We start from the raw sequence: 19,210 nt of genomic DNA on the forward strand, positions 1-19,210 counted from the left end.
CCGAGAAACGCATCAAGCTCCTTCTCCGGCCTGGGGAGACGAGAGCTCGTCTCGAGCATTTTAGACAAGAGGCCGAAAGGAAACTTTCTCCGTTACCACTGCTCGAACCGTTCATCAAAATACGACGCAATCTACACCCTCAATTCCTCGGTGACTCCTTGGAGTACATGCGGGAGTTTCATAAGAAATATTCCGCCAATGACTTGTACGGACTACCCAAGGCATGTCAGGAAGCCCTTGACCTAACATTAACTTGCCTTGATGCCGAGCAAATTATCCAGAAAAATTCCGACCCAGCAATAAAAGCTAGATTCCAACATATACGGGAAGCTCGGGTCCTCGGCTTTGAGGTCGATCCCTACACGGATATCGACACCGCGGGATTACCTTTTTCTCTCGAATACCTTCAACATTTGCGATATCATTTTGAAGTTTTCTCGGCTGTATCTCTTTTCGGCCTCACTGCCGATGAGGAAAAAGGGTGGCGCGTTTAGATGCGTATCTAGACACAAGGAACGCCTGCATCGCCTACGAAGAACGAGCATGTAAAGTACAGGACCAAAATAAATGTTCAGCAGTAAACATGGTCAAGGAAGACATCCAGAATAAGATAGACTCGGTCAACACGCCTCGGGAGTCGGTTCGTGCCGAGGCACTCAAAAGTCCGATTAAGGATGCTCTAACGACTGATACTATGGTTACTTCTGTGGAAGACAACGACCACGATCCGATGGGTCCCTCAGTCCTCGAACATATGGAGATCAGTATGGTCCACGTCCTACCAGCTAAGTTCCAACCAAGTACCCATCAGTCAAATTTCTTGGATGGGGACATAGTTGCTGAAGAAGCAACACAAGTGGATTTCGTCACGAACGACGACGATGGGGAAGTCAGGAATAACTATGAGCAGCTTCATCGGCAACAAGTCTCAGACCAAAGAAGTGCTCCCGTTGGAAGTCAGCGTTACCGGTCGTCACCACATGACGTCATTATTTATAATTGAATCCAAGACCGACTATAATGCATTGCTCCGCCGCGATTGGATCCACCAAACCAGTTGCATTCCTTCATCACTATACCAAGTTCTCATCTTTTAGGACGGCAAATCGGTCGTAGTGCACCCAGCCGATAATCAGCCATTTGAAACCAACATGATAAAGGCTCGCTATTACGATGAGCACGTCGGCTATATCACCTTCCAGGGTTTTAATGAGGATGGACGGCCGACGAGAATTTCGGTACAGAAAGCTATTGAGGTAGGCGCTGAGACTGTCCAACAGGATTCGGCAAGACTCGACTTGGCAGATTTACTTACCGATGCCGATGATTGACGCCACCAAGCAAGAAATGCGTCAGGCCGCGGTTTCATCGACAATGGAATGTCTGCTGGCCCATTGGTACGCCATTGCCAAGCAACCACATTCCGGCATAAACTTAGTCGAATTTTTGATCGAAGCAGATAACAGCCCCGTTCTATCTTTTGACAAAGTTCAGGCCGCACCAGCCGAACTTGAAGACAATCGGGCCCAGGTTAAGGACCCATTGGAAGAAATCAATGTTGGCACAGCCGATGATCCTCGAACATTGTTTATCAGCGCGTTACTACCACCTTCTATGAAGGTCGAGCTTTGTACATTGCTTTTGGAGTTTAGAGATTGTTTCGCGTGGAACTATCATGAGATGCCAGGCCTCGGCCGAAACCTTGTAGAACATGAGCTACGCATCAAGGACGGGTGTAAGCCTTTTCGACAACCCCCACGCCGGCTCTCGACTGAAGTACAACTTGGCATCAAGGACGAATTAGTTCGGCTTCTCAAAGCCGGGTTTATTAGGACCGCTCAATACGTCAAATGGTTGGCCAATATCGTCCCGGTGTTAAAAGAAAAGTGGAGCCCTCTACATTTGCATCGATTTCCGTAATCTAAATCTGGCCACTCCCAAGAATGAATACACAATGCCAATCTCAGACTTGCTAATTGATGCTGCAGCTAATCATGAATTGCTATCTTTCATGGACGGCCATGCCGGTTACAACCAGATCTTTATCACTGAAGCCGACGTCCACAAGACGGCCTTCCGCTGCCCAGGGGCACTTGGTACCTACCCATGGGTGGTCATGCCATTCAGCCTCAAGAATGCCGGTGCCAAATACCAACGAGCCATGAATACAATATTCCACGACTTAATCGGTACAATCGTCGAAGTTTATATCGATGATGTGGTGGTAAAATCAAAGTGCCACCAAATGCACCTGGATGATCTGCGACAAGCGTTCCTTCGCATGCGCAAGAATAATCTCAAAATGAACCCGGCCAAGTGTGCCTTCGCTGTTTCGGCCGATAATTTCTTAGGGTTTTTGGTGCACCATCGCGGCATTAAAGTCGACGAAAATAAAGCCCGCGCAATCATTAACGCCCCACCCCCGACAACAAAGAAGCAGCTCCAGTCATTATTCGGGAAGATAAATTTTCTCCGCTGCTTCATCGCCAATTCGGCCGACAAGATGAAGGCATTTTCTACACTCCTCAAACTTAAGGATTCCGACAAGTTTGAATGGCACGAAGAGCATCAAACGACATTTACGCAAATCAAGGTGGCCCTTTCCACCACCCGTACTAATTCCAACTTGTCGCGACAAACCCCTTAAACTGTACATTTTGGCAGTCGCTGAATCCATTGGTTGTCTCGTCGCACAAGATAACAATGTGGGGCGTGAACAAGCTATCTTTTATCTCAGCCGTAATCTGAATTCGTCGGAGCTCAATTATTCACCCGTCGAAAAACTTTGCTTAGCTTTGTTTTTCGCTGCATCAAAACTTCGGCACTACATGCTCCCATCTGTTACGCAGGTCATTGCCCAAACAGATGTGATTCGTTACATGCTCACTCGACCTATCGTCAAAGGCCGAATTGGAAAATGGACACTTGCGTTATCCAAGTTCAGTCTACAGTACGTACCCTAAAAGGCCGTCAAAGGCCAAGCTCTCGTCGATTTCTTGGCCCAACACCCTTCTCCTTATGGTTTTAGGGATAGCGACGTCGACATCGGTTTAGTCACAACACGCGATAACCATTGGACTCTGCATTTTGATGGTTCCAGTACTTCGACTGCAGCTGGTGTTGGTATTGCCATTCAGTCACCCGACCACTACCGTTGGTATTTTTCTCTCAAGTTGGATTTCTGTTGTACAAATAATCAGGCTGAGTATGAAGCTCTCATCATCGGCCTCCACGTTTTACACGATTTACGAGCATCCCGCGTTCTCGTCCTCGGTGATTCCGAACTCGTGATTAACCAACTCAACGGCATGTTCCGTTGCTTGAGTTGTACTTTAGCGCCCTATCACATGGTCGTCACCTATCTGGCCGAGTTGTTTGAACGGATCACATTTGAGCATATTTCGCGTATTCACAATACGGACGCCGACGAACTCGCCCAAATTGCCTCCGAAGCACAACTCACGGAGGGCAAGCTAAGCCGGGTAACACCCACAAGTCTGCGATCGTACCCAGCCTTGGTCAATCAGCAAACTCTCCAGCGCAAGCACGTAATACGCACAAGGGTGATGTCGCTCCCATCCGTATTAGAACGGGGAGACCCCGTAGAAGTATGTGCCGTCGAAGTACAACCAGACGATTGGAGAAAGACGATGCTACGATACCTCGATAACCCTGATGGGAAACACGACCGGAGAACGAAGGTCCTCGCCACGAATTATGTGTCATACCAAAATGAATTATACTGCAGGGATGAGGACGGGTTACTACTATTGTGCCTCGGCCCACACGAGGCTGCCCAAGCGATGGCTGAGGTACATGAAAGAGTTTGTGGGGCTCACCAATCAGGACGAAAAATGTGATGGTTGCTTCGACGACATGGTTACTTTTGGCCCAGTATATTAAAAGATTGCATTGAATATGCACGGAGATGTATACCGTGCCAAATTCATGGACCCGTGCAGAGAGCCCCAGCCAAATTACTCCACTTGGTACTAAACCATGGCTGTTCAGGGGATTGGCAATGGACGTAATTGGCAAAATCACGCCATCGTCGGGGGGCGGCAAAACATGCATGGATAATAGTAGCAACTGACTATTTCACTAAGTGGGTCGAGGCAAGGTCATAGGCCAAACTAACAGCCAAAGAAGTATGCAATTTCGTAGAGGAAAATATTGTGACTAGATTCGGCGTGCCAGAAATGATCATAACCGACAGTGGCACCATATTCACGGTCGACAGGTTTAAGGAATACACGGCAAGTCTGAATATCCGACTTCAGCAATCTACGCCGTACTACCCACAGGCAAACGGGCAGGCTGAGGCAAGCAATAAAGTGTTGATCGACATTCTCGAAAAAACGGTAAGAGAGAGGCCTGGGCTGTGGCATTTAAAGTTAAATGAAGCATTATAGGCATACCGAACTTCACCCTGGTCGGCCACCGGAACGACTCCTTACGCGTTAACTTACGGACACGACGTTATGTTACCAGTCGAGTTGAGTATAAACTCATTACAAGTGATCGAGCAGAGTAGCTTGTTTAGTGCTGAATATAGTCAAGCTATGCGACAAGAATTAGAAGACTTGGAAGAAAATCGGATCGACGCAGGTAACTTATTAATAGCACAGAAGAAAATTGTCGAGCGAGCATATAACCAGCGCGTTAAACAAAAAACGTTCGGCGAAGGAGAATTATTTTGGCAAACGGTGTTGCCTGTTGGGATTAAGGACCCCAGGTTTGGCAAATGGTCGCCAAATTGGGAAGGGCCATTCATTGTTCACAAAGTTCTCGGCAGGGGGGCATATCATCTTAGAGATCAGACCGGTTTAATTCACAAATTGCCTATTAATGGAAAATTTTTGAAAAAGTACTATCCAGTCACGTGGGAAATGCAAGAATAAATACCATTGTATTAATTCGTAACAAAGGTGAACAGATACATTCGAGAGGCTCCTAAAAATAATTTACTAGGGGATCGAAGGGAAGAAAGTCTCGAGGGCAGCTTTCAACTCCAGCCACTTCACTTCGCTCAAAATTATCTCAGCCTGCCTCGTCTTCTTGTTGAGCTGCAGTTGCTGGATATGCCGCACGCCGGCAGCGAAAGCCGTAAGCCGAGCTCTATTCACCTCAAAGTCCATCTCAAGCTCTGAAGCAGCAGCGGACCTTTGCCGTTGAAGCTCAGCAATTTGACGCTGGAGGTCGGAGATCTGACGATCAAACTCAGTCAACTGCGCTTTCTTTGCTTTTATCACCTCCACCTCCACTCGGCCAGCCTCATGCGCGACCTTGGCCGCCTTTAAGTCGTCCTCGGCCCGTAGAGCTTGTTCAAAAATAGTGAAGTGATGCCGAGTCCGCTCCAGAAGGTCAGTAAGGTAGACGATATTCTCTGTGCTCAGGTAACCGCCGCTGGCAAGGTCGTTTAAGCACTCCCCAACGAAGTCAAGACCCTTGCATTGGAGGACTTGGGAGGCACAAAGGGATAGGAGCTCGTGCAGTTACAAAAGCTTGGGCCTCGGGCACAGTTCCACTGGTTCGGCAGGGGCAATAGAGGAGCCGGCCACACCAGTCATGCTCTGAAGAAGAGCGTCGAGCTCTACTTCCCACGAAGGCTGCACATAGAGGAAAATTTGTAAAGGAAAATAAGGCGTGAAATACATGTAGTGCATGACAAAGGGATTGTTTTTAGACCTACCGGGAGGAGACTTCAGCCATGCCCTCTGGGTCATTGCTCGAACCCAGGGAACTTAATGGCCGAGCCCAGTGCCTAAGACCGCTTCTCAATTCATGCGGCCGATGGAGGTTATCTACATTTGATGGGCACGACGGTGGCTAGGAAATATAGATAACGCCTGTCGGCACATAAAATTGTCGATGAAATGAACGTTCGGGCACCTGACATTTAATATTTCTTTAAGGACAAATGTGTCATGATAAAATCAACACAAAAGAAATAAAACTTACAAAGGCCGAGGAAACTTCTTGTGGAGGAATGGGGAGGTCTTCATCCTGCGGATGGAGCGGCGTTTCGGCCGTCGCCTCAGGATCAGTCAGGGGCCTCTTCCCACGATCCGCCGTAGGGGGATCCGGTTGGACGGCTGCCTCGACCACAAAAGGAGGATGGACGGGAGGAGAGTTGGCTGGTCGAGGGCGACACTCCAGCGGGATCTCGTCGCTCTCGTCGCTCTCATCGTCCTGAGGAAACTTTTGTTACAACTAGAAGGCTAAATAAACAAAGGATAGCGGTGGAATTATACCTCTTCCAGAATGACAGTCGGGTGCGGCCGTTTTCCCCAAGGCAGGCGCAATGGCCGACTCCGAAGCTGTAGCTGGTACGACGGCCGGATCGACCATAACCCTAGTCGTAGGGACGGCTGGAGGAAGAGGGTCCACCGAAGCCGGGGCAGCCGGGATAGAAGGAGAGCCGGCAGGTACAATTGTCCCTGTGGTGTCGCTAGGAACAACATGGATCTCCCGGTCACCTTTCTTCACCAACTTCTTGACGCGTTTGGAAGGGCGAGGAGCGTTATCCCCCGGCTCAGCGTCTTGGTGGGGGCGTTTGGCTGATAATGTCCGCCCGGTGATAATGGTCTTCTTCGTGGGGACCAATTTTTTCGTCCTCACCACCGCGGCGACCACCTCCGCCTTCCTCAACACACGACCACCTGAGATAGCGAAGTAATCAGTAACAGAGGCGAGTAGTTGAAGTACAAAGGACGAAAGGACAATGTACCTTGGGTTGGGCCGCAGGAGCTTGTCTGGGCTGGTCACCGAAGATTCTGCTTACCACGTCTCCGACCGAGACGCCGAAGAAGTCACGGGTGTACTCGTCCCACCAGTCCCCAAAGGTGTCGGTACCCAAAGATTCAGGAACGGTCGGTCGAAGCTAAAATTTTCTACACTTGTCCTAAAACTCTTGTTTCGTCATCTTACACTCCCTCTCGGAGGAACCAGAGAGGCGTCCTCGACTTAAGAGGGAGCGAGAAGCGAGCAGGGGTATGGGGCAACCTTAGAGGTAGCCGAGCTGCCGGGTGACGAAATGGGGATGATAAACCTCCCAGCTAGCTTGGCGGGCATCGCAACCAAGGGGGAGGTCGCGGGCCAGTACGAATGACCCCTAATGTTGACGAAGATCAGCATCTTCGATCTCGGCCCACGCTGCCGTCGGAAGCCTAGTCGAGGCGGGGTATTCTTGACACCGGCACACCAGGAACTCGTCGTTAGAGAGGACGTTGAGGCTGAAGAAGTGTTTAAGGACTTCGTCGGCTCGGTGAGGAGGTGCCGGTCGAGAGGCTAGTTGAGGGCCGAGTGCTGCAGTGCGCTGGAAAACGGGAACCTCGGGCCGAAGGGTGGAGAAGTAAACCTGCAGCCAGAGTTGGAATATCCAGAGGGGTCCGTTCTGATGCAGGTCAATTTTGTTGATGGTCATCTCGGCCAAACAACGAAAGAGATTGGCAACGATGGCCGGACTGAGCGCCAAGGAATGACCACTAGCCAGGGCCTGAGCCACCGGCATATTCTCGACCAAGCATTTGTTCGACCTAGTACAACAAATGAATTTGTTGTACCAGTAAAATAGGAAGGCTTCATGTTCTCCCTTCCTAAGGCTCTCCTCGCCTCGGCTGGCGAAGTGAAGGATAAGAGTGTTGTAGTTGAAGAAGTTCTTGTGTAGCTTCTGAATTTCTTCTTTCGAAGGCTCCCTATCGCCTCGACTGAGTGTCTCGACGGCCCATTCGTCGAATAGCGCTTTTAGGTCGAGAGGCGAGGGGCATTTGGAAAGGGCGGCATCAATTGGGAGACCAAACGGGGAAGTCCCAAGGATAGCCGAGATGTCAAGGACGGTGGGGCCTAAAGGGCCGAAAGGGAGGATCATGGTGTTGGTAGTCGAACACCATAAACTCAGGGCCGCCATGAGCAGTTATCTATCCATGGTAATCTCCATGGTCGAGAGCATGATGGCATCATAAATGCCGAAAGCTTTCCACTCTTTGCCGAAGAATGTGCTCATTCGGTCGACCCAGGCGGCCCAGGCTGCAGTAGTCGAGGGCCAAGCTCCTTAGGGCCGTGCCAAGCACCATTTCGAGCAATCGAACCCCTGCAGCAAGGGTGTTAAGGATTGTTCCTTGAGAAGGTTGGTGATGCACGACGGCACTACATCTTTGAATAATGGACCCAGAATTTGGGAGTGGTGGCTAGATCATTTTCGAAGCATAGCATTTTGATGGCGCTCCGGTCGATGAAATCCTTGCATTTATTGCACTCGTCGGAAAGTTTGGAGATGAAGGAGGCCATTGGTAAGGAATAGAGTAGGGCATAGGTTTAAAAATGGGGTTTCAAAGAGATGAACTTGAGGGCGTTGTTTGAGCAAGCAGGAATGGAAAAGGGAAGATTTCAAAATTTCTGAAAGCGTGGGATACGAATGGTAGAAATTTGGGTATTTATAGGCGTTTCAGAAAGAAGATCAAACGTTTGGTATTCGAAAGCACTAGTTGAATTGGGGGGAAATTTAACCGAGAAATGGCCCCAATCATTTCGGATATTTTGGGAACCTGCAAGGATAGGATCGGGATTTTCAAGGATCCATGACGCACGATTGCGTGCGGCGGCAGTTTTAATGCATTAATGAGGAAGAGACCCTGCGGTGGGTGCACGTTTTCGAGGGCCATGATTGAAAGTTGTTAGGATTGGCAGAGAGTCGACACGTGGCTGTACATCGAGAGTAACGAGGATAGTGCAATCATATCCCATAAATGTGCATAGTAATGGTTATCAAGAAAAGCGAAGTCTAAAAGGCAAAAGATGGTTCCGCTTCTTCAAGGTCGAAGCCCAACCAAAGGTTGACAGTCGGTGACCTCAGAAGCGAGGGGGCAATGTTTGGGCCCGAAATAATATTGTTGGGCCGAGCATAAGGTTGTGCTTGGCCCAAAGCTGTGTCAAATACTATGGGCTGCTTGATAGATTCTGGGCCAGTTAGCAGGGTCAGTCGAGTCCTATCCTAAGAAGGAGTAATCGAGATAAATAAAAAGGGTCGAGGAAGTCCTGGTGCAACCAGGATTCTGGGCTAGCGAGGAATAAAGCCTCGAAAGGGGGGAAAGTTCAAAGTCCTAATGGGAGTAGGGTTGTTCGAAGTAAAGTTGGAACGAGACAAGAACTCCCAATCTAGATAGGGGTTCGATTCGGTCTCAAGGAGTGGGTGCTATAAATACAAGAAATCATGAAACAAAAAGAGGACCTTCAATTCAACACACAACTGCCCTACGCAAAACCTCTCAAACATCTTGAGATCTTTTATTTTCTTTTTCCGCCAACACACCTTCAGTTTGGATAAACAGCACTGTGAAGGCAACCGGCGAACATCTTCAGTTTGGATAAATAGCACTATCGCCGTAGAATCAGCCGACCAAGGAGCATCTTCAGTTTGGATAAACAGCACTGCGTTGAGAACGACTGGTTACCTATCCAAGTCTCGACCGAGGAGGGTTTTTGAATCCTTATTGGCAGGGGTCATCTTATCAGCCTTCTCAGCGAAGTAAGGTGTCACGAGTTACGACATTCGACGTATCGGACGCCGAGTGATTTTATGATTGGGTATTCACAAGTGAGTTTTAGAGTTCGGCATTCTGACGGCCAAACCACGTTCACTGTCAAGACATACATCACCTTTGAATATTTGTGTCCTTATAGTCTGGTGTCGATTCGACGTGCTTATACTCTTACGAATATAATCACGATGAACGAATCAGGCACCAACGATTTGTGAACTTCGCAGAACTAGCAGCCTCGTCTTCAGACTCTAGAACCCAAAGACCGAGAGTGTTCCTTCCACAGTCACAAGATTAAGAAGTCAGCAACGCGCTCAACATGACAACAACGAATTTTACTCCTTGGCCGAGCTCGGCCGACGAGTTGGCACGCCTCGCATTCAACCGAAGGACTTAGTTAGCCGATTAGTTACTCGACCTGCACGCCACGTAGGCTTTGTAATTTACAGGATCAACAAATACATACAAACATATGTAACAGAGTGTGAGAGTCCCAGTCAAAGTTGATGAAAATCTCATCCAAAAACAAATGTGTTTCTATATTCTCCCCTACCATCATTCTTTTCCCTGTTTTCTCCATTAGTGAGGATTCACTAATACTTAAATGTTTGTCGATGCGGTAGCCACATGAACTTCTCTGACTACTGTTTTTCTTGCATAAATTGTACAGAAATCAAGTCACAATTTGCTAGTGTACTGTGATTTACAAGAGCACCAGTTAGATTGCAGTAACTGAAATTTTCGTCCCACTGCACCGACCAGCATTCCAAGACTAACCGAATACCCTCTACAGCATCCCACCTCTAACAGAATAAACAAGAAACTGGTTGTCCTTGATATATGAATTTGGAGGACACGAAATGCATGGATAAGATAAGAAGGTTCGAAGGATTTCATAATAGAATAAAACAAGTTATGCTGCAAGTTCTTCATGAATCAATGGGACTCTAAACTTTTGCATTGTCCTTTTTCAGATCGTGCACGTGATTCAGTATTCTGGATTAAAAGATACACAAATAAAAGAAACCAAGTACATTTCAGGAAGTGGTGATGTGCTTGTCCGTTCCAGCAGATAATGCAAGTTATGGGTCGATAAAGGTTGTGGATCTAATGAAGAAAATTATGTTCCAAGGGCATATGACCAATTCAAGATCCCAGTATGTACCACACAGAGACTAGTGTGAAGTATCTAGTAGAAAGGTAAACCTCAAACTAATAAATCCAACTGAGGAGCTTCACATGCAACGGTAGATCAAAGGTACCAAGAGTAGAATAGATAACAAGAGGAGCTTGTCAGGGTGGAAAGATGGAACTTGCAGTGTTATAATAGCGGATAATGTACGTAAATATGGGTTCCAGACTCCAGTTCATAAGACCCTCAAAACAAAACTCAAAAAAATATATTTCTTTATCTTCAAAACAACAAAGCCTTATTTTTGTGCAACAGTGAGAAAAAAATGCAGTCCAATAAATAAAGAAAATAGTGACAAGATTATTGGTTATGGTTGATAGATTGTTTTCCCCCTTTTAATTTACAGGATTATGAAATATTTAGGAAAACTGGTGATTCTGGGGACAGGCATTTGAAGATGAGATTTCTAGATTTCAACCCCTAGTCTGTAAGATCAGTAGGAAAAGTCCAATGTGTTCACCTTCCCATCAAGCAAAGCATCAATAAAAAAGCTAACCTTCATGAATTTCAGATCACTCATGGCAACTAAAGTACAAAAGATGCAATATTCCTCAGAAACGTCTGGATTTCTGCTGTGGAGGGTATCCCGTCACCCCCATTCCATTATCTTTCCTTCTCAACTGTATTGGAAAATAAAATATAAAAAAATCAGCATGAATCGAGAGAAAGAAATACTCTAAAGGTCAAAACAATCTAGACTCATCACAAAATACCTGCTGTTGGTGATGGGCCTGTGCTACACCACGCTGCATTGGCATGCTGGTAGGATTCATTGCACCACCCATCCCTGCCTGAGATGCAAGATTATAAGCAGTCATGCCTTGTGGCTGCATTCTTTGCATGTTAAGCATCGGCCTCGGCACAGATCTGTTCATCCCTCCATGAGCAGCTGACAAGTTTCCAGATACTGCATTTCCAGACAATACCTGGTCCAGATAATTGTATGATGAGCATGCACACGTACCATAGAGAATAAAGATTAAGATGCTAAACTTCCTACATTTACTATGTAGGAAATCACTCAAAAATGAATCTGTTCTATGGGATGCAATATAAAGCAGATCAATAGTTGAAGAAACTCTAAGGTAAATTAATTCAGTCCTCTCAATAGCAATTAAAGGGAAGAAAGAGAACGTGATACAATTATGAATTATTCATATTGTAAATATCAAAAAGGGCGTGAAGGAGATTCCAGGTTCTGACTGACGGACCTTGAACTAAACTAAAAGCACTCCCTCAACAGTATCATCAAAGATTATGCTGCTTCCAAAACTAAATGTGCAGACGATTTCGACTCAGTAAACAATAGTTATCTACTAACAGGCAGAAAAAATATCGTAATTTCCTGTTCTACATCCAACATGAAACGCAAATCAAAATTCATGTAAATTATAATGTTTTCAAGAATATATTATTTTAAAGTCTACATATAACACCCCTAAAACCGTAGGCTACAAAATTGAGTAGCGTTCAATTATGTTTCTTTATTCTGGCCTTCACTACCATTTATAAAATTCCAACTAGGTTTTTGTAAAAACCATGGTTAGCACTTCATTTAAACAGCTGCAGCTTTGGAACAGAAGAGTACTCATTCAGTTGTCAAACCACGACACATACCGATTGTGAAGGTTGAATGCTAGTTGTCCCTTCAAAATTTGTGGTTGTGTCTACTGGACGAGTAGGATAATTCACTACTTTCTCTCCTTGGGTAGGTACCAAAGCACTGATCATTGATAACATACCTGGTCAATATAAGAAATATGGGCGCACTATATGCTTACAACAGCATCTAGTATCTCCATTACAGTGTTTTCTTTTTCAAACTTTTAGGTGGCATTCATGAAAAGGTGGTCAAATATATAGACTCAAAATGGTTGGCATATCATAAGGGAAAAGGTCCACAGCAAACAGGGGAAGTAAAAGTTAATGAAGAAGAAAACCTTACTTGCGTCCTGGTAGAGGTTCAATACGAAAATACCTGAGAGAAAAAGTATGAATCTTTTTAGAAAGTAGTAACTTTTGGGTATGACAATTTTTATTTAAGAGTATCCAAATTGCAAATACTGTATTAATTAGTTTGTTAAAATAATCATTCAGAGTTGTTACACCAGACTTTGATAGTTGATTTTATGTTCTAAGAAATAATTCATGTCTTTGTGGTACCTATTAGAAGCCCCAAGATACCACTTGTTATTAAGATCCAAGCCAATACCAGTTTGCATGCTTCTTTTTTACTTTTCATTAACTGAGCATTTGAAACCAGTGTCTAAAATGATCATTATTAAGTCTAAGCTTCTATTAAACCATTATGATAACTCACAAACACAGATAAAGGGTTTACAACCGTGAAAGATAGGTATCAATAAATTATCAAAGAGGGTGAGGGAAAGGGAATGATAAGCATAATATGAGAGATATAGGAGACAAGAAGCTTTACTCATGCTCTAATGCTTGTGCAGCTGTTATACGCTTTCGAGGATCATATCTGCACACACAGTTGTTTGGGGGAATAAACAGAATCAATTTATCTTTCTTATGGAAAAAGTAATGAATGATATCCAGCAAAACCTTACAGATTACACGCCACTGTAACTAATTACAACAGGAACATATTAAAAGTTATAATTTCAACACTTTTTAAGTCAAGCGACTGTAAATTTCAAAAGTTATCAAAACTTTAGCATGTATGATGAACATGAAGAGATCGTTTCATCCAACAGTTGGTTTTAACGAAAACAAAGCAGATGAAAAATTATTGTGTCAGAAGCTCCAACCTTCCCGGATCTTGGAAAGAAAAAATAGTACAAAACATTAGCCCAGCACCAGGACAAGAAAGGCAACCAATAGTAAAAAATGCCGCTTAAATTTGTAGATCCAAATTGACGCCTTTTACCTGCTTTTCGTAATTCATACACAAACTAGCTTGAAATATTTGAATTTACTTGTTACTTTCGGTTTACAACTTGTGAACAGAAAAAGCATGTCCATTGTACATATTAAGCTTGAAACAAATTCACCACTGATTGACCCATGAGGAAAGCATGTCCGTTATACATGTTTAGTTGCTAACAGTTCTTCAAATAATTTATTAAAGTACTAGTCATCTCAATGAAAAAACCAACTCCAAGTGACCAGATAAACATTGAAAATATGGGAATTAAAATGATCGATCAACCTCACATATATATATATAGCTAGTCAGTGAAATCCCAAGAAAAAGAATGTTCCAATAGTACCCTTCTAATTGTCATTTGACCTGTTATTTGCATGATAGTAAAGATAATCCCATCAAGGTCTTAAAATACTTTCTATATTGTTGTACGCAGAAGGAAGTAAGTGATGTTGACACTTTTCGAAGAGAGATAACCTTTCTCTGAACCATGGATGTAAAGATAGGGACTATGAAACCTTACTATAGTCCACAGGAATTATTCATTTTTTGCCCCTAATTATGTTGTTCTCATATCTAATCCTTGAATCTTCAATTATCATCATATATCTACACTTTTATGGTCAAGACTCAAGAGACCATGTCTGTTCAAAGATTCCATACGTTGATACTGTATTAGCAATTAATAGGGCACTCACTTCATGAATCTTATTAAAACAATTCAGGACGTATCCTCACTCTAAATTTGTAAGCATACGTTTGTACTTTGTAATTAGGATTCTAAACCTTTAAAAAAATTAGAAAAAAAAAATGGTCAAATGAGAATTAGAATTTTTTGGATATAGTTAGCTTTGCAAGTGTTGTATTTCACTCTCCCTGTGCTAAACAATAACAAAATGAGATTCTTGTAAATTTAAAAGGCACCACTTACTCAAGCATCTTAGATAGGAGGTCATATGCAGGACTTTTTGGCGAGAGGTTAACTACACTATACAATGCAGTATTATCACTGTCAAAACCATACAGCAGGAAAAAAGAACTGGTTAGTTTGATCAAGGGAAGAACGAAAAAAAAAATGAAGCCAAACATGGGAGATACAAGAGAATGACAAATTAGACAAAAATAATTCCTTCAGATTCCTATCACAAGATTTATATTCTTTTTTATGTCACACTAAACAAGTTTTGTATGCATTAAATATGAGAAAGCTTACTATTTATGGTCTTGAATATGTTGTATATCTTGTTGCCATTGTGGAAGGTTCGCAAGTGCTGGCCACTTTTCTAGTGTAGGATGACCTGATGTGGTAACCGTGAACTGTAAGGTAGCTCCATGGAACATACAAAAGATAAATGGCCTATAAGGTAAAACAAATTACCCAAGACCTTGAATATCTTGTCAAGTTGATCAAGCTGCACAACTGAATGCTATTATTAGAAGATATGATAGGATCACGAAACTTAAAACAGTACTAGTAATAAAAGTGGTCAAATATATAAAAACAGTTGAGGATAAAAGTTGTGAATGAAAATACAAACACCGTTTCACAACCTGAAACGGGTTTGGTGTGGCTTTGACTTCTGCGCCTTGAAATAACGGCTTCAAAGTCAAAAGCTCAGCAAAGATGCATCCAACAGCCCACATATCTAAATTATTTATTAAGAAAACATTGTTTTTTAAAATTAATCTGCTCATATAATTCAATATACCAGAGAGCTACCATTACATCATCACAAGAAAATATAAATGAAAAAAAAAACCAAACAGGCAGGCCTACAGAAACTATTCAGCATAATCATACCTATGAATGCATGCTCATGATTTTAATCACATGTTAACCATATGGGCTTAATACAAATAGAGTAAATAACTTGGTGTAGGAGGATACCAACAGCACTTGTATAGTGCTTAGCCCCAAGGAGCAATTCCGGTGCACGGTACCAAATGGTTACCACAACCTGCAAGTAATACAGCTAACTTATTACAGTCATAATTACTTTTTCAATGCAAGTGGATAATAGCAATAAATTAGGGGTACAAAAAGGTTTTATTACTCAAAACAATAAGAAAAGGGCATTGACCAAGTATACTAGCTGCAACATGAAAACACAGATAAAAATACTTACAAGATTTAACAAACCAATAATGGAAAAAAAATGAGAAACAAATTACAGCAAAATATATAAAAAAAGATCTCCAAACAGATCATCTTCAATTCAACCACTGAAGGCTCAGTGACTTTGAAAATCCTTGCAATTCACCCCACTCTCAGGTGCATCACTCTGTCACCAACAATACTTTAAACGGCAAGGTGTAAGCCTTGTGGCATTGAAGTGTAAGCTTTCCGAAAGAAACATTTTAATTAAAAAAAATTATTAATTACAAAAATAAAATCTGCAAGTATGTATGTATAAGTTTTATATATGATGTAGATACCCTCACTGTATTCTACTGTTACGCTTTTGTTCAAGTCCTCTCATATTAAGAGTCTAATTTATTTAAAATTACAAGATTAGGCATCTTCCATTATAATATTAGTAGTTGTTCTACATTGATATTTACTTGTTCTACAGTGGTCACTAATATAATCATATTGAGACCACCCAATTATTGCCCCAACCAAAGAAGACTTTAATGGAAGCTAAAATCTCAGTAACCACTTTATCCCATATAAAGAATGCACACAGGATATACTTCCACAGCAAGTGAATGCCAACCTTTAGCGAATTTCATTTGGATTAGAAATTGCTTTCCTTCTGGAAGTTATGGTTATTGTGAATATATGAATGCATTAGTGCCAATGGTAACAAACAGGAGTATTTCTTACACTAAAACAAAAAGAAAAGGAAAAATGAAGAAAAGGAAAATCGAAAAGGAATAAATAACCCACTAAAAACCCAAAGTTTAATACAGTCAGGGAATCTAGAAACCATAATTCACAATACTCCAGAAGTTGACAATACTAGTTATGTGACACCGAGACTTGAAGACAACGGGAATAGAACCATAGAATGATAGACTTAAAAATACATCTATAAATCACAATAACTTTCTGAAAAATACAAGAATCTCAATCATGCAGTGCGAGTCACTTGAATGGACTAATTTACTAAACTTTGAACTTAGCTCCTGTATCGACATAGTTGTTTCGTATATCTTATGCATATCACTATTGCTTAAGGAGACGGATTCCCATTTTTATTAAAAATGGAGACCTACTATGGGTGCCACTTTGCATTCTTTTACAACAATGTGAACCATCTATTTTTCAAATCTCCATTCATAGATCATCCTTTTGAATTGGACCCCGCAAGTAGTTCCCTTTTTTCCCCCAAAAAATGAGGATCCCTCACCTTAAGTAACCCATATGCATACATATGAAGTTGAGAACACCACATACGCTCATAGAAAGATGGCATCTAAAGAACAAAATGATACAAACATGTCTCCATACCCCATTTTCAGACAACGACTTTAAGGGAGCCTGATATATCCTTGCAAGTCCAAAATCCGCAATTTTCACAATTCCTTGCTCCTCTCCGTCGCCCATAACCTATGAGCAAAAAATGGGTAAATGTAGCAGAAATTTAATCTCGTTCACACTTTGCAAGCAACACAAAGTCAAACAAAGTTGCATCAGGAAGAGTGAAAAGGTTATACAAATCATACCAAGATATTAGATGGCTTTAAATCACGATGAATGATCCAGTTACTGCAAGGAAGGTTCCGCATAAGTAGTCAAACGATAATGTAGATACAGCAACAGAACAAAACATCAGCAGCGCAATGTCAAACAAATAAAACCATACCTATGGAGATAATTGAGTCCATTAAGCAGCTGCCAGAGCAATGTCTTAATAGTGTAATAATTGATTGCGTGATTAACTTTGTCTCTATGATGTCTAATGATTTCCTGTGAAGCAAATGTACGCAACCCACCACATATTCCTTCCATCAGCGGAACTCGAAATCCCATTTCAATTGAAAGAAAGAAGAAAAGGGAAAACATCACATACTCACATAAAGGTCATGTTCTGCGTAATCGAAAGCCAGGTAGAGGGACATGTCTGTGTGGTTGATATGAACATTCACGAGCTTCACCACATTCTCGTGCGATATTTCCCGCAGCAACTGAACCACCCAAAAACAGTTTTATATATATATATATATATTTTAAGATTTTATCCAAGCCCAAAAGGCAAATTCTTCATTTTTCTTAATTTTTGAACAAAATTCCCAAACGAAATTTCGAAGGATAGCGTCTGTAATGCTTAAAATAAATAAATGGGAAAAAAAAGGATGAAGAAGACCATGATTTCACGGATGGCGGTGGGGGAGACGCCATCACCGTCCTTGGACTGCTTGAATTTCTTGATGGCGATGGATTTTCCGCGGTTGGAAGGAGGAGACTTGGTCCTTGCAAGAAACACCAGGCCGTAGGTGCCTTCCCCGATCTTCCCTATCAGATCGTACTGTTGCAGCCACTCCGGCTTGTTACCATGACCACCGCCGTGGTTGTGGCCGTGGCTGTGGTTGTTGTTGTTATGGCCTCTATTGCCGCTCGCGCTACCGTCACCCATGCTGGGCTGGGCTGGGCTTCCACCGCCACTCCTCCACCTGTATCTGTATGTGTAGTAATTGGGAAGACAGGCAAATATCTCCCGTTGCTCTCTGCTCTCTAATAGAAATATGGGTGACCACATGTTTTTATGTAAATAGTGGGTAATTTTATTTTTTAAGTTATTAATGTTGCAGTTCTATTAGATTATGAATGTAATTGTATAAATTCTAATAGATCTAGGAATATCTCTTTATATTCCTATTAGGAGTTGATTAGTTATTAAGAGTTGTAACCCTAAAAGGATAAGGAATTAACTTACTCTGCTACTATAAATAAAGACAAAATGGGATGGAATAGAACATACATCATAATTACACATCTCTCTCTTCTCTCTACTATTGCTGCACCCCTCTCTCTATGGCCTCTATAATCATTCAGTAAATTATGCTTACAACATGTTATCAGCACACTTTTGACATTGCACTAAAGAGAGTTCGATCTTCAATCAAGGTAATATTACGCTTTAATCATTCTTTTTATGATTAATTTATTATTTTATTGAATTGATCTACATGTTATTGATTCAATTTAATTTTTCTTTATTGAATGTAATATAACGCAATGGAGATGAAATTCCGGCTTTCTGAGAATGATCTTCAACAAATTCAAGGGCTTTTGTTGTTTTCTGCCAATCAGGTACTCTTAAAATAAAGGAAGATATTTGAAACGATCATGAAGCATGAAAACATTCCCCATGATGCATGAACCCTACATTTATATTTACTTTCTTATATATATATTGTATATGTTTTATAGATTTGTCAATATATATACGTTTCATGCATTACGCGATTTTTGCTATTTGGAATTTGTGAGTCAAAGAATCAAAAGAAATTAGAAGCAATTTAGGGCTTGCCAACCCCTAATTATGTCGAAAAAATAAAAAAAATACTATATGGCACCACCATCACACCTCCACCATGGCACCACCATAACAGTAGCCCTCTTAGCCTTGCTGCAACCACATG

At 42.5% G+C, this 19,210-nt stretch overlaps 2 protein-coding genes across 6 annotated transcripts; both read right to left on the minus strand.

Annotated features, from left to right (window-relative positions):
• Nucleotides 1-5,335: 5,335 nt before the first annotated feature.
• Nucleotides 5,336-9,310, minus strand: LOC125475090. Of its 4 annotated transcripts, XR_007256407.1 has the most exons (4): nucleotides 6,731-7,109; nucleotides 6,255-6,662; nucleotides 5,962-6,192; nucleotides 5,336-5,609 (listed from the first exon to the last, which is right to left on the minus strand). XR_007256407.1 is itself a non-coding variant. In XM_048579440.1 (3 exons), exons 1-3 carry the CDS (start codon nucleotides 6,462-6,464, stop codon nucleotides 5,496-5,498), a joined length of 555 nt encoding a protein of 184 aa, XP_048435397.1. In that variant the 5' UTR covers nucleotides 6,465-7,109; the 3' UTR covers nucleotides 5,336-5,495. The 4 variants fall into 4 exon arrangements, 1 of the variants encoding a protein (XP_048435397.1); XM_048579440.1 differs by having other exon boundaries at nucleotides 6,255-7,109; XR_007256405.1 differs by having other exon boundaries at nucleotides 5,962-9,310.
• Nucleotides 9,311-10,986: 1,676 nt separating this feature from the next.
• On the minus strand, nucleotides 10,987-18,383 carry LOC103940082 (cyclin-dependent kinase E-1-like). 2 transcript variants are annotated; one of them, XM_048579439.1, is made up of 16 exons: nucleotides 18,265-18,383; nucleotides 17,932-18,217; nucleotides 17,642-17,752; nucleotides 17,431-17,534; nucleotides 17,291-17,333; nucleotides 17,076-17,174; nucleotides 15,510-15,579; nucleotides 15,173-15,267; nucleotides 15,000-15,048; nucleotides 14,835-14,919; nucleotides 14,553-14,630; nucleotides 13,169-13,216; nucleotides 12,677-12,709; nucleotides 12,349-12,454; nucleotides 11,445-11,657; nucleotides 10,987-11,351 (listed from the first exon to the last, which is right to left on the minus strand). In XM_048579439.1, exons 2-16 carry the CDS (start codon nucleotides 18,199-18,201, stop codon nucleotides 11,283-11,285), a joined length of 1,473 nt encoding a protein of 490 aa, XP_048435396.1. In that variant the 5' UTR covers nucleotides 18,202-18,217; nucleotides 18,265-18,383; the 3' UTR covers nucleotides 10,987-11,282. The 2 variants fall into 2 exon arrangements, with proteins under 2 accessions (XP_048435396.1, XP_018501211.1); XM_018645695.2 differs by lacking the exon at nucleotides 18,265-18,383 and having other exon boundaries at nucleotides 15,000-15,033; nucleotides 17,932-18,258.
• Nucleotides 18,384-19,210: the final 827 nt, after the last annotated feature.

Source organism: the organism of the source record quoted next, unplaced genomic scaffold (genome assembly GCF_019419815.1).
Source record: "Pyrus x bretschneideri cultivar Hongxiangsu unplaced genomic scaffold, Pyrus_bretschneideri_v1 Contig134, whole genome shotgun sequence".
NCBI classification, from domain to species: Eukaryota; Viridiplantae; Streptophyta; class Magnoliopsida; order Rosales; family Rosaceae; genus Pyrus; species Pyrus x bretschneideri.

What these genes read in the sequence shown, in the direction of transcription:
- LOC103940082 (XM_048579439.1), bottom strand. Translation starts at nt 18,201, where the DNA reads ATGGGTGACGGTAGCGCGAGCGGCAATAGAGGCCATAACAACAACAAC. An exon ending in AGTCGTTGTCTGAAAATGGG is followed by an intron (nt 15,580 to 17,075) that starts GTATGGAGACAT and finishes TATTACTTGCAG; the next exon opens with GTTGTGGTAACCATTTGGTA. An exon ending in CAAGATATTCAAGGTCTTGG is followed by an intron (nt 14,920 to 14,999) that starts GTAATTTGTTTT and finishes TTACCACATCAG; the next exon opens with GTCATCCTACACTAGAAAAG.
- LOC125475090 (XM_048579440.1), bottom strand. Translation starts at nt 6,464, where the DNA reads ATGTTGTTCCTAGCGACACCACAGGGACAATTGTACCTGCCGGCTCTC. An exon ending in CGACTGTCATTCTGGAAGAG is followed by an intron (nt 6,193 to 6,254) that starts GTATAATTCCAC and finishes AAGTTTCCTCAG; the next exon opens with GACGATGAGAGCGACGAGAG. An exon ending in AAGAAGTTTCCTCGGCCTTT is followed by an intron (nt 5,610 to 5,961) that starts GTAAGTTTTATT and finishes CTCTATGTGCAG; the next exon opens with CCTTCGTGGGAAGTAGAGCT.